This window comes from Astyanax mexicanus, unplaced genomic scaffold (assembly GCF_023375975.1).
Source record: "Astyanax mexicanus isolate ESR-SI-001 unplaced genomic scaffold, AstMex3_surface scaffold_40, whole genome shotgun sequence".
Taxonomy (NCBI): Eukaryota; Metazoa; Chordata; class Actinopteri; order Characiformes; family Acestrorhamphidae; genus Astyanax; species Astyanax mexicanus.
In genome coordinates, this window is record NW_026040050.1 from 532,011 (window position 1) to 544,788 (window position 12,778).

Below are 12,778 nucleotides of genomic sequence, written 5' to 3' on the forward strand. Positions count from 1 at the left end.
TTCTTTACTTATGTGTAAAAACTACTTAAGTATTTATTATTATTATTATTATTATTATTATTATTATTATTATTATTATTATTATCTCCGCACAGTATATAAAGTTCTAAAAACGCTCTAAGCAAAATTTGTGCACATTTAAAGATTGTTTACATTCATAAACCTTATGAACAGTGAGTTCAGTAGAATCACTATTTCAGCGTTGAATCAAAGTTGAATTTGAAAAGTGAATCAAAGTTGATATGGCAATGAACTATTGCTCACATTCAGGATGCCAAAAACTGTATGGAAGAGGAAAAAACTGTATGCCATGATGAATTTTCTCTGAATCTCTGAGATGTAGAAAGAAATCTACAAATGAAAAGCTTGTATTACTACAAGTAGCTAAAACTAGAAAATTCTGCGGTTAACAAAGTACACACTTGGTGACTTTGCAGCTTTGCTTAGACTGTATATTCTACAGGAATTCTGCAGGAATTGACTGATTGCATTTCTTGCAGCATTAATGACAAGAACTCATCATCAACTCACCATCTGGATTTTAATAATTAATAAGTGAGTTTGATTGGTCAATTCCAATATGCCCAGTTAGACGACAAGCCACAAAGTTGGCATTATAATATAATATAATATAACTCATTCACTCATTTACTCACTCGTCAACCGCTTTATCCGTTAAGGGTCGCGGGGGGTGGCTGGACTCTATACCAGCCGGCATCGGGCTGAAGGCAAGATACACCCTGGACAGGTCGCCAATCCGTCGCAGGGCAGACAGACACAGACATCCACTCACACACTCACACCTAAGGGGCAATTTTTATCCGACATCCAATTAGCCTGAACGTGCCGTGTTTGGACTGTGGGAGGAAACCGGAGCACCCGCAGACACGGGGAATAATATAATATAATTATATAATATAATATATATTATTATATATATATATAATATATATAATACTATTAATAATTATATAATAATATAATTGTTTAAAATTAATAGTAATATAATAAAATATAATATAATAATATTAATAATGATATAATAATATAATTGATTATAATTAATAGTAATATAATATAATTGCTTCAACCACAGAAATGATTATTTTTCTTCCTCAAAAGTGGCGGTCCCTGATGTTTAAGGTGCTGAACTGCAAGTAGAGATCCCCTAAAGAAGCTCTTTAAGAATAACGACTGGGTCAGGGCACTCGTTAATCTGCGAGTGAGTTTACGCAGTACTTTAGTTACGCACGGGTTTGGGAAACACTCTTTAATTAACGATCAATCTTTAGTACGAGTTAACGAAGTTCTTAGCGTTACGAAGCTTTCGGGAAACCCACCCCTGATTACTGAACATCTGATCTTAAAAACACTTAAACAGCAACACTAATGGAACATGAACATTCCCCCAGATATGGTGAATAATTGGTGTTCAATTTAAAAGCAAATAGAAGTAAAATCACTTGTTCATTCCTCCATCTAACCATGTTTAGAAATGATATGATCATGAAATCTAAAATGTTAATTCAAAAGGCAGAAGGTTGAGGACATTATGTTAATTCAATGTTAAAATGTCAATGTTTGCACAAACATTTATCATTAAATGTTGATTTAACATTTTTTCACCAATGAAACAACAGCAGACATTACTTTAACCACATTTTAACATTAAAGGTTGGTTGTGTGACAGCTGGGTATTTTAGTATAGAGCTCATTCAAGCAGCAAAATCAGTGAAACGATCACTACATCTTTAAAATGGGGGAATTAAGCTGGAATATATACTTGCTGTTAACTACGTGTTAGTGTACACATTAACGCTGCTTTATTCATCCTGTGACTGTTGTGCACGTCTTCAGAAATGAATGTGGCCCACAGGAAGAATGTATGCCTTCTAGACTTAAACCATATCAAAAAGAGTTCTATATATTTCTTTGACTTTAACAGTAGCAGTGATAGGATGCCTTATTGGATATGTATGGTGGGTCCTTGGCACTGTTGCAGGTGGGAGCTTCCAGTTACACACAAAGCACATAAGCAAGTACCATATTTTTTGCACTGTAAGAAGCACCAGATTATAAAGTGCACCATCAATAAACTTCCATTTTCTGGTTTATTTTCATACAGAAGGTGCACCGAATTATAAGGCGCATTATTTATAAAGTCATTTGAGCACTGGATGCTGGATGATCTGCTAAAAATGTTTATTTGGGTTAGTAAAGCGCTTCCATTTATCTACAGTAAGATTAGATTTCTAGTCAGACAGCGCTACACTGAGGAATCCTGAGTGTTCCGGTAAGCTAGGGTGATATTAGCCAAAGTTTCTTCCCACGTAGCTTATTTTAACACTGTAAACACGCAGACTACAGTCCAATATACTCACATCTGAATGCCGAAAGAGCTACTTATTGCTTAGCGCGGTTAGCAGGTAATGCTATTGCTACTCCAGCAGTGCTAGCTGAGGTCAGCAGCAGGCTACAGTCCGATATGCTCGCCTCTGAATGGTAAAAGAGCTAGCGTTTAGCATGGTTAGCGGCTAATGTTAATACTGCTCCAGTATCGAGTCTCGTGCTAAAGAAATAAACTAAAGCACTAAACTATTAATCTGCATTTTAGTGGAGTGATTTTACTACCCCTTACACCCTGACTGGTAGAATTCATACATAAAGTGCACCAGATTATAAGGCTCACTGATTATTTTTAGTACAAGTAGGCTGGACATTTTTAACTGAAACCCAAAGCTTACTTCTTAAAAAAAAAAGATAGATAGCTAATTCAGAATTCAATATCATATTTAAAAGTCATGCATCATTCTCTATTTCACAGGTTCCCCACGTAACACCTCAAAACTCAAACAAGCATGGAGGTTCCCAAGCAGCCTGCTGAGGTAACATTTGATCAATATAAAGTACCAGTCAAAAGTTTGGACACACCTTCTCATTCAATGTCTTTATTTCTTTATTTAATTTATTTTCTACATTGTAGATTAATATTAAAGACATAAAAACAGTTAAGGGTAACATATTGAATTACGTAGTAAACAGTAAAAAATGTGTTTTTCCACCAAATTAATCCCCTGATCTAAAGCTGATGAACTGAGATGGTGATTTGAGGTGATTTAATTGGGAGGAGCTGGAGCTTCACAGCGTGAAGAAAAAGCAGCAACTATTGTTCAGCACCTCCAGAAACTCCTTCCTTCAAGACGCTGAGAAACTAAGAGAACTATTACAGCTGACTCTCCCTCATGAAGATACAGAGAGTGTGCAGATCTGTCCTCAAAGACACATGTGATACTTAGAAGAATCTAAAGTATAAAACATATTCTGGATTGTTCAATATTTCCACATGTGTTTCTGTATATATTTAATATACAGCTCTGGAAAATAATAAGAGACCACGTAAAAATTACAAGTTTTTCTTTGATTTTACCAAATAAAAAAAAACCTCTGGAATATAATCAAGAGGAAGATGGATGATCACAAACCATCAAACCACCAAACTGAACTGCTTGAATTTTTACACCAGGAGTAAAGCAGCATAAAGTTATCCAAAAGCAGTGTGTAAGACTGGTGGAGGAGAACATGATGCCAAGATGCATGAAAACTGTGATTAAAACCAGGATTATTCCAAGAAATATTGATTTCTGAACTCTTAAAACTTTATTTATATGAACTTGTTTTCTTTGCATTATTTGACGTCTGAAAGCTCTGCATCTTTTTTGTTATTTCAGCCATTTCTCATTTTCTATAAATAAATGCTCTAAATTACAATATTTTTATTTGGAATTAGGGAGAAATGTTGTCTGTAGTTTATAGAATAAAACAACAATGTTCATTTTACTTAAACATAAACCTATAAATAGCAAAATCAGAGAAACTGATTCAGAAACTGAAAAGTGGTCTTTTCAATAATAAATTATATTATTATATAAAATAAATAATAAATTATGAAAAAATCATAAATAAACCCACATTGAATGAGAAGATATGTCCAAACTTTTGTCTGTTACTGTACATATTGCTATCCCATGACTTTTGGCATGTCAGAGCAAAAATGTAAGAGCACACTCTATTCATTGAAGTCATTGTTGAGAGCAGGAATGCTGTGGTTATTTAGTGGGCTGGTTTTGGAGCTGGTAATGATCCACACAGTGCATGTTTGCCAACCCTGCCTTAGGCCTACTTTATAAAATGCTTTGAAGATTTCAATCAAAGAGTAAACTGGTTATTTTTGTTCATATATACAATATAAACACTGTCCGATGAACTCAATACAAAGAAAAGCTGGAATAAGTGTAGATCGATGTGTTGCTCAGAGATTTATCACGTAGTAATTTGTGAAATTATGATGGTGTTCTCCATGAAGTGCCCACGATTACCGAGCCGGGGGAGAGGCTCTTCTAACGGGAGAGATGAACTCTGCTCAGACCGGCTAGAGGCAGCGTCAGCTCCTTTTATTTTGTTTCCTTCATTTTTTCTTTGAATTTATTAATGTTTTCTCTCTTAACATTTATTTTATTATTGATTATTGATTTACTTGTTTTGTTTTTTATTGTCATTATGCTTATTATAGTATTACATCTGAACCAGTGGGTTTGGGTAAATTTCACACTTTTATTTGCAAATAAAAAAGAGATTTATGATGCATGTTCAGATTTTTTTATGCAACTAAAATGTAAAAATAGATTAGCTGACTGTGTGTGTGTGTGTATGTACTATTGTGTGAAATTGTGTTTTGATAATACAAACTATTTATTATATTATGGTTCCATTACTCATGCATTTCTACAAAGCATCTAATTAGAAATAAATTTAATAAATAAATAAAACGGAGCATACTCTGAGTATGAAGTGAGGGAAGGTGTATAAATTAAAGTAATTCATGAATATTTAAATGTATCTGTAATAATTGGGTGAGTACATTGCTGCAGAAGTGTAATGGAAAGAGAAATAACTTCCGCTGTTTTGAGATTTATCCTGAGATAAGTGGTTAATACCTTTTTATTTGTAAAACGTGTTTAGGTATGCTGACCCCTGTGCTTCCTCTTAAGCTTCCCTATAGGTTAAAATGAGGCTGAATGAGAGATTTAAAGGCAATGATCATATAGCCAGCTGCCTTCAGACTGCACCGCAGCTTGTATAGCGAAACACTTTCACACTCTGTAGAAATATCACACTATTTGATCATGTATGTATGCACAGCACAGCACAGCTTTTATGAGTTGTTTAACAGTGATTCTCGCTCCCCAGGCAGGATCAAGGTCAAAAGGCACAGTCCTAAAGTTCTAGAATGGATACAAACTGTAAAAGTTTTGCTTTTGCAATGTCATTCTCCTTGAAACAGAGGACTCCTGTGTGTTGACATTCATAGCCGATCGAGGACAGGCCCAAACAAAGCCGGGGTGTTATTTTAATCGATCACTGAGTCATGGGCGGGGGCGAGCTGTGGATCATTATGGACTGGACTGGAGGTGACTGACGGAGAGCTGGACTTTTATGACAGCTGGTGAAGTGCAGGGAGTCTCCAGGCCACTGTGAGGCACTCTGTGAGAACAGGACGCTGGTGCTGTTATACTGGTCACGTGTGCGTTTTTACTTGTAGAGACTAAACACTTAAAAACACTTCAGAAACAAACACTGTAACGGTGTTTTTCTCAGCAAAACATAAAAATAAATATAAAAATTTGAATTAAAAACAGTTGCTGTAGTGATTTGTCACAATGTGTTGCTTGTCAATGAAGTTCTTCCCAAGTGCTTCCCCACAGTGAATAATGTTATACCCACACTTCTTTTCCAAGCTAAATATTAGAATAAAGTTAATATCAGAATCATGTACGTTTTGCAGTTTGATATGTCTGTACATTACTTTGGTCTTCAATTATGAAGGTATGATTTATTTTCAAATAAGAATATAAAAAGAGTTTATTTCAGGTAATTCTGGAGAATTTCTATTGATCCATTCATCGAGAAACTTTGATACGATTTGAGACAGTTTTTGTGTGTTAGAATTATGAAATAAACTAAAAATTGACATAAATGAATATACTTGTTTTTTACTGGACAGCGTCAATATGTGGAAAGCATTATGCCATAAAAACACCACAATTACATTTAAATTTAAATATTTATTTAATATATTTAAATATTTTGTTGTCTATTATTTTTTGTTATTTTTATTGTATTGTATATCAACAATTATTTTAAGAAAATTAAGATATGCGTTTTTGTACTATGTCCACTATGATTGCTATATATTTTAATTCATCAGGTTGGAAAAATGACCATGTTACTGTAAACATACTCAGCCAGGCTCTCTGTTTGGGGCTTTGATTATGTTGTCACTGTTTCTGTCTGTAATATGCATCTCACATAAGCATCATTTTATTAATTTCATGATTTAATCAAATACACGGTGAATAAATCACTTATAGTGTAGACTGAAACTTGAATTATGGTAGAAGGGTCCGAGTTTATGCTAAATGAACTGTAGCCGGTAAACAGAACACGGGTGGTAAATGTTTGCACTTGTAGCTTAATCTATTAACATGATTAGTTCAGCTCTTCTAGTGTTTATGTAAATGTATCAGTCATTGTTGGAGTGGTGGAACAATAACTCATTCATTCAGACTCTGGAAACAGTGGCATAGCTACGATTGTATGAGTTTCAGTGCAGAAGGTAATACGTAATAATGACATACAAATGAAAACTGGCTGTTATTCGCTGTTTGTTTTAAATGTGATTAAAATATGTTGATTTAAATCCACCCACTGCCCTTGTTTGGGTAAGATTATCTTTAAACTGTAGATTGCAATATTAAAATATTAAAAACACAAAGTATATTTTTGCGGTGTGACTGGTTTAAAAATATGGTTTTAAATATGTATAAATAATAATAATATTTAATTTGAGAATGGAAAAATTGATATTTTGATTGAAAATTGATATAAAAGCCATATTGTGTCCAAAAGCGAGATAAACAGCTGTCTGAAGGTGTTTGTAAATTTTAATTCTGTGAAATGATGTCAGGACCTTCATTCTGTGACTCATGGATGTACAGTTAAGTCATTTTCTGTTTAAGGGGTCCAGTAAAGATTGTGCCGTTAGCTGCTGGAGATTCTCCTTTATAATAAAGATTGCGTTTTGGTTTCCTAAAGTGGGTACAGTACTGTCTGTAGCCGCTGTGGAGGGTGGAGTCTTCACTGGGAGCGCAGGGATCTGACCACAGGCTTTATTATTCTGAATGTAGCAACTAACAGAAATAGAAAGTGCTATATAAAAAAAAACTCTAGATATATTTTATTAAAAATAAGAAATATTACACACTTTACTGTAGCAGACAAACCTTTGGTTTCTGAAAAACAATACAGAATAAGTATATAAAAATATGAACTATTTAAATGATCTATGCAGGCCTGCAGCACAGTGATGCCTCACAGCAAACACTGAACTGATTTACCAATTGGCCTAATTAGTGTTTATATTACAATATCTTCATTATTCATTAGCAGATACTGTCTGTGTGTTAATTAAGCTCACCGCCCATCTTCCTCTGATGTACCACAGCTTTCAACTTGGGGGTAATTGTTCGTTCTTTTTGTTTTAAATTCACTTCTTTCCCAGCATTAATGCATTAATGTAATTAATATGTATCATTTTAAAATGCTTTATATTAGAAACTCAAGTGTCGGAAAAGTGAAGCATTTTGTAAATGAAGCATCTGTACTGATTCAAAAAATTGTGATTATATTTAAATTATATAAAATATGTTATATATTTTTAAACATATTAAATTAATGAGTTAATCAAGCATATATTAATGACATACCCAGACAGAAAATCAGTTTGTTTCTGTGACAACTTGCTCTTACAGCCCACAATACAGAGACAGAACAGCAGTTTGTGAGGAAATGACTACACACTAATGACAACAGGGAACATGTGGGAAATGTGTGAGATTTATCTATTAAGGTTGCACCGCCCAAAAGTACTGTCAGTGGAAGGAGAGGAAGAAAGCCAATCTTAAATCGACCCGACATGCAACTTTTTTTATGTAAATCTGACAACTCAGCTGTACATCATCAAAACAACCCAACTAAATAAACTTAAACACTTAAAGGAGAATTCTGGTGTAGATTTTTTGTACTTTAGTTGTAGTAAAACATGGTAAAAAGTTCTTATCTTTGATGAATAGCACACCTCCGCTCTCCCACAGCGTTCTGATATGCAGAAATTTGAACAGTTTGTCCGAACACCCTTCAGACTGGGAGACACAGGGCATAATATGTCCTGATAAATTGTTTTTTTCCACCGTTATCCAGCTCAAAGTGGTAATATACATAGACTCTGCATAGCATAGAAGTGCACTTTTTAAGCTATTAATCCCTCGTTTTAAATATCAGGACTCTCCGGATTTTATCAAGAGGGTGTGGAGCTACTTTGAGCTAGCTTTGATAGCGGTGGAAAAAGTGATTTTTTTATTAAAGGGTGTTTGAACAAACTGTTAAAATTTCTGGATCTCTGAACGCTGTGGGAGAGCGGAGGTGTGCTATTCATCAAAGGTAAGAACTTTTTATCATGTTTTACTACAACAACAGTCCATTTTACACCAGAGTTCACCTTTAAATAAAAAATGTGATAAGGGATTTATGCAGGTAAGTAAAGGAAATAAACAGAGATTATTGTAGATGAGATTATTTTACATCGTAATTTAGTGTTTTCTTAAAGTGAGGAAACACAGGATGCAGGAGCAGCACTCAGGTTGTAGAAGCTGTAATTCACGTGGAGGTGGGATGGAGCAAGCATGGACATATACACACACACTCTCACTCTTAAACACACACACACACACACACACGCACTTACACACACTCACACACACTCACACATACATGAGGATCAGTAGAGCAGTCCAGTACATGCTGGACTGGCAGTTACATCCTCTGTGTGTCACCCATCACCAATCACTTATCAGCCCTCCAGGATCTATCTTCTGTGTGTGTGTGTGTGTGTGTGTGTGTGTCTGATTCAGAGCTCACACACCGACCTTTATGCATTCCTGTGAATCTGTCTTTGAGCACGGTGAGTTCGTATATCTTCCCAAATTCCTCGAAGAGAGGTTTGAGGTCCTTCTCCTCCAGGTTTCTCGGTATCTGTCCGATGAAGAGCTTGATGGCGTCGTGGTCCTTCATGGGGATGGTGCTCTGCCCGATGCTGAGTCCGTTCATTCTGCTGGAGCTGTTCGTGGTGCTGAAGCCATTCTCCTGCTGCTGCACTCCGTTCGCCGCGACTGTAGCCATCTTTCTCTCTCTCTCTCTCTCTCTCTCTCTCTCTCTCTCTCTCTCTCTCTCTCTCTCTCTCTCTCTCTCTCTCTCTCTCTCTCTCTCTCTCTGTCCCCCTCCCCTCACACTCTCACTCTCTCACACACTCTCTCTCACACACACAGACTGCTCTCTCTCTCTCTCTCCCTCCAAACTGCTCTCTCTTCTCTCTCTCTCTCTCTCTCTCTCTCTCTCTCTCTCTCTCTCTCTCTCTCTGTATGGTATATTTGTGTGTTTATTGGGTTATATATGCTGTTTTATATTCTGTTTTTTTTTTCCAGCTCGTTTCCAGTCTGCTTTTCTTTCCCCTCGTGTCAGTTGCCACTCTCACGTGTGACGTCAGCTCGCAGGGTCTTTACTCCCAACCCCATTCAATTTGCATAAAGAGCACAGCTCAGCCAATCACAGAGCAGGATGACCGCGGGGCCCGGAGGGGGCGGAGTGAAAATCCAAACATTTGTGTAAAGGGAGCTTGTGGGACATGAGAGGGAAAAAAAGACAAGATACACATTCACAATTCTTTCTTTCTTTCTTTCTTTCTTATATCTGTGTACACTGCCTGGTTGTTACAACCCAGTCTAGGTCAGGTCATTACAATGAAGTATATAATATAGTTTTACACTAGTGACCCAGGCCAAAAATAATAAACATAACCCTCCTAACAAAAATGTCTACCTAACCTATAAAATATACAAAATCAAAACACAGTGCTTACCTATGATGATTTCATGCTCCCTGAACTCTGATCCTTTTCACAATTACAGCCCCATGAACCCTGGCATTGTCATCTTGGAATATGAAAAAATCAATTGATGGAATAACCTGGTATATATTCAGTATATTTAGGTAGTCTGCTGACCTCATTCTTTCAGCACATACTGTTGCTGAACCTAAACCTGCAGACCAACTGCAGCATCAACCGCACATCATTTAATTACTTAGATCCAGGTGGAGACTTTTTTATGCCAGGTAGTGTATATTTTCAGTTTAACGCAGGTGTTTGAATCTCCTAATAATATCTGTATAGTCATATCCAGTCTGGTTTGTGTACACTATAACTTATTCTAGCTTATGAGATTCCAATAATTTAGTTTTTTTAAGAATTAGTCAAACCTACTTGTTGCTGGCCAAGGTTCTGAAAAAAGCTCCCACATGGTCAGGATTTACAGAGTATCTGCTGGAACCCCTGGTCAAATGAGGATGAAATGTACAATTGAAAAATATCAATTGTTTTACTATATGTAACACACAAAAATGGGTTACACACAACAAATCCTTGCCAAAAGAAGCAGACAGTAAAGACTCTATCAGATCAGAAAGTGAATACTCCATCACATAGTAAAGACTCCATCAGATAGTGAAGACTCTATTACATAATAAAGACTCCATCAGATAGTGAAGGCTCTATTACATAGTAAAGACTCCATCACATAGTAAAGACTCCATCACATAGTAAAGACTCCATCACATAGTGAAGACTCTATTACATAGTAAAGACTCCATTAGATAGTGAAGACTCCATCAGATAGTGAAGACTTAATCAGATCAGAGAGTGAAGACTATATCAGAGAGTTAAGACTCCATCCGATCAGATAGTGAAGACTCCATCCGATCAGATAGTGAAGAATCAATCAGATCAGATAGTGAATACTCTATCACATAGTAAAGACTCCATCAGATAGTGAAGACTCCATCAGATAGTGAAGACTTCATCAGATAGTAAAGACTCCATCAGATAGTGAAGACTCCATCAGATAGTAAAGACTCCATCAGATAGTGAAGACTCCATCAGATAGTGAAGACTCCATCAGATCAGATAGTGAACGCTTCATCAGATAGTGAAGACTATATCAGATAGTGAACACTCCATCAGATCAGAGAGTGAAGACAATATCAGATAGTGAAGACTCCATCAGATAGTGAAGACTACATCAGATAGTGAAGACTTAATCAGATCAGAAAGTGAAGACTATATGAGATCATGAAGACTTAATCAGAACAGATAGTGAAGACTATATCAGAGAGTGAAGACTCCATCCGATCAGATAGTGAAGACTCCATCAGATCAGATAGTGAGGACTCCATCAGATCAGAGAGTGAATACTCCATCAGATCAGATAGTGAAGACTCCATCCGATCAGATAGTGAAGACTCCATCCGATCAGATAGTGAAGACTCCATCAGATCAGATAGTGAAGACTCCATCCAATCAGATAGTGAAGACTCCATCAGATCAGATAGTGAAGACTCCATCAGATCAGATAGTGAAGACTCCATCAGATCAGATAGTGAAGACTCCATCAGATCAGAGAGTGAATACTCCATCAGATCAGATAGTGAAGACTCCATCCGATCAGATAGTGAAGACTCCATCCGATCAGAGAGTGAAGACTCCATCCGATTAGATAGTGAAGACTCTCTCAGATAATGAAGATTCCATCAGATAGTGAATGCTTCATCAGATAGTGAAGACTCCATCAGATAGTGAAGACTTCATCAGATTGTGAAGACGCTATTAGATTGTGAAGTCGCTATCAGATAGTGAAGACTCCATCAGATAGCGAAGATAGCATCAGATCAGATAGTGAGGACTTTATCAGATCAGATAGTGAAGATAGCATCGGATCAGATAGTGAGGACTTTATCAGATAGTGAAGACTCCATCAGATAGTGAAGACTCCATCAGATAGTGAAGATAGCATAGGATCAGATAGTGAGGACTTTATCAGATAGTGAAGACTCTATCAGATAGTGAAGACTCTATCAGATAGTGAAGACTCCATCAGATAGTGAAGACTCTATCAGATAGTGAAGACTCCATCAGATAGTGAAGACTCCATCAGATAATGAAGATAGCATCAGATCAGATAGTGAGGACTTTATCAGGTCAGATAGTGAAGACTTCATCAGATCAGATAGTGAATACTCCATCAGATCAGATAGTGAATACTCCATCAGATCAGATAGTGAATACTCCATCAGATCAGATAGTGAATACTCCATCAGATCAGATAGTGAATACTCCATCAGATCAGATAGTGAAGACTCAATCAGATCAGATAGTGAAGACTCCATCAGATCAGACAGTGAAGACTCCATCAGATCAGATAGTGAATACTCCATCAGATCAGATAGTGAATACTCCATCAGATCAGATAGTGAAGACTCCATCAGATAGTGAAGACTCCATCAGATCAGATAGTGAAGACTCCATCAGATCAGATATTGAAGACTCCATCAGATCAGATAGTGAAGACTCCATCAGACCAGATAGTGAATACTCCATCAGATCAGATAGTGAAGACTCCATCAGATAGTGAAGATAGCATAGGATCAGATAGTGAGGACTTTATCAGATAGTGAAGACTCCATCAGATAGTGAAGACTCCATCAGATAATGAAGATAGCATCAGATCAGATAGTGAGGACTTTATCAGGTCAGATAGTGAAGACTCCATCAGAT

The 12,778-nt window shown here is 36.5% G+C and overlaps 1 protein-coding gene across 2 annotated transcripts in view; it reads right to left on the reverse strand.

The window, feature by feature from the left end:
• The window catches only part of celf6 (CUGBP Elav-like family member 6), a 260,186-nt gene extending 250,845 nt beyond the window's left edge, over positions 1-9,341 (reverse strand). The window contains exon 1 of one of the 2 annotated variants that reach the window (XM_049473607.1): positions 9,042-9,341. In XM_049473607.1, coding sequence (XP_049329564.1) covers positions 9,042-9,294 — 253 coding nt within the window. In that variant the 5' untranslated portion in view covers positions 9,295-9,341. The remainder of the gene's footprint in view (positions 1-9,041) is intronic. The other variant, XM_049473606.1, reaches the window with a different exon arrangement.
• Between the last annotated feature and the right edge of the window lie 3,437 nt (positions 9,342-12,778).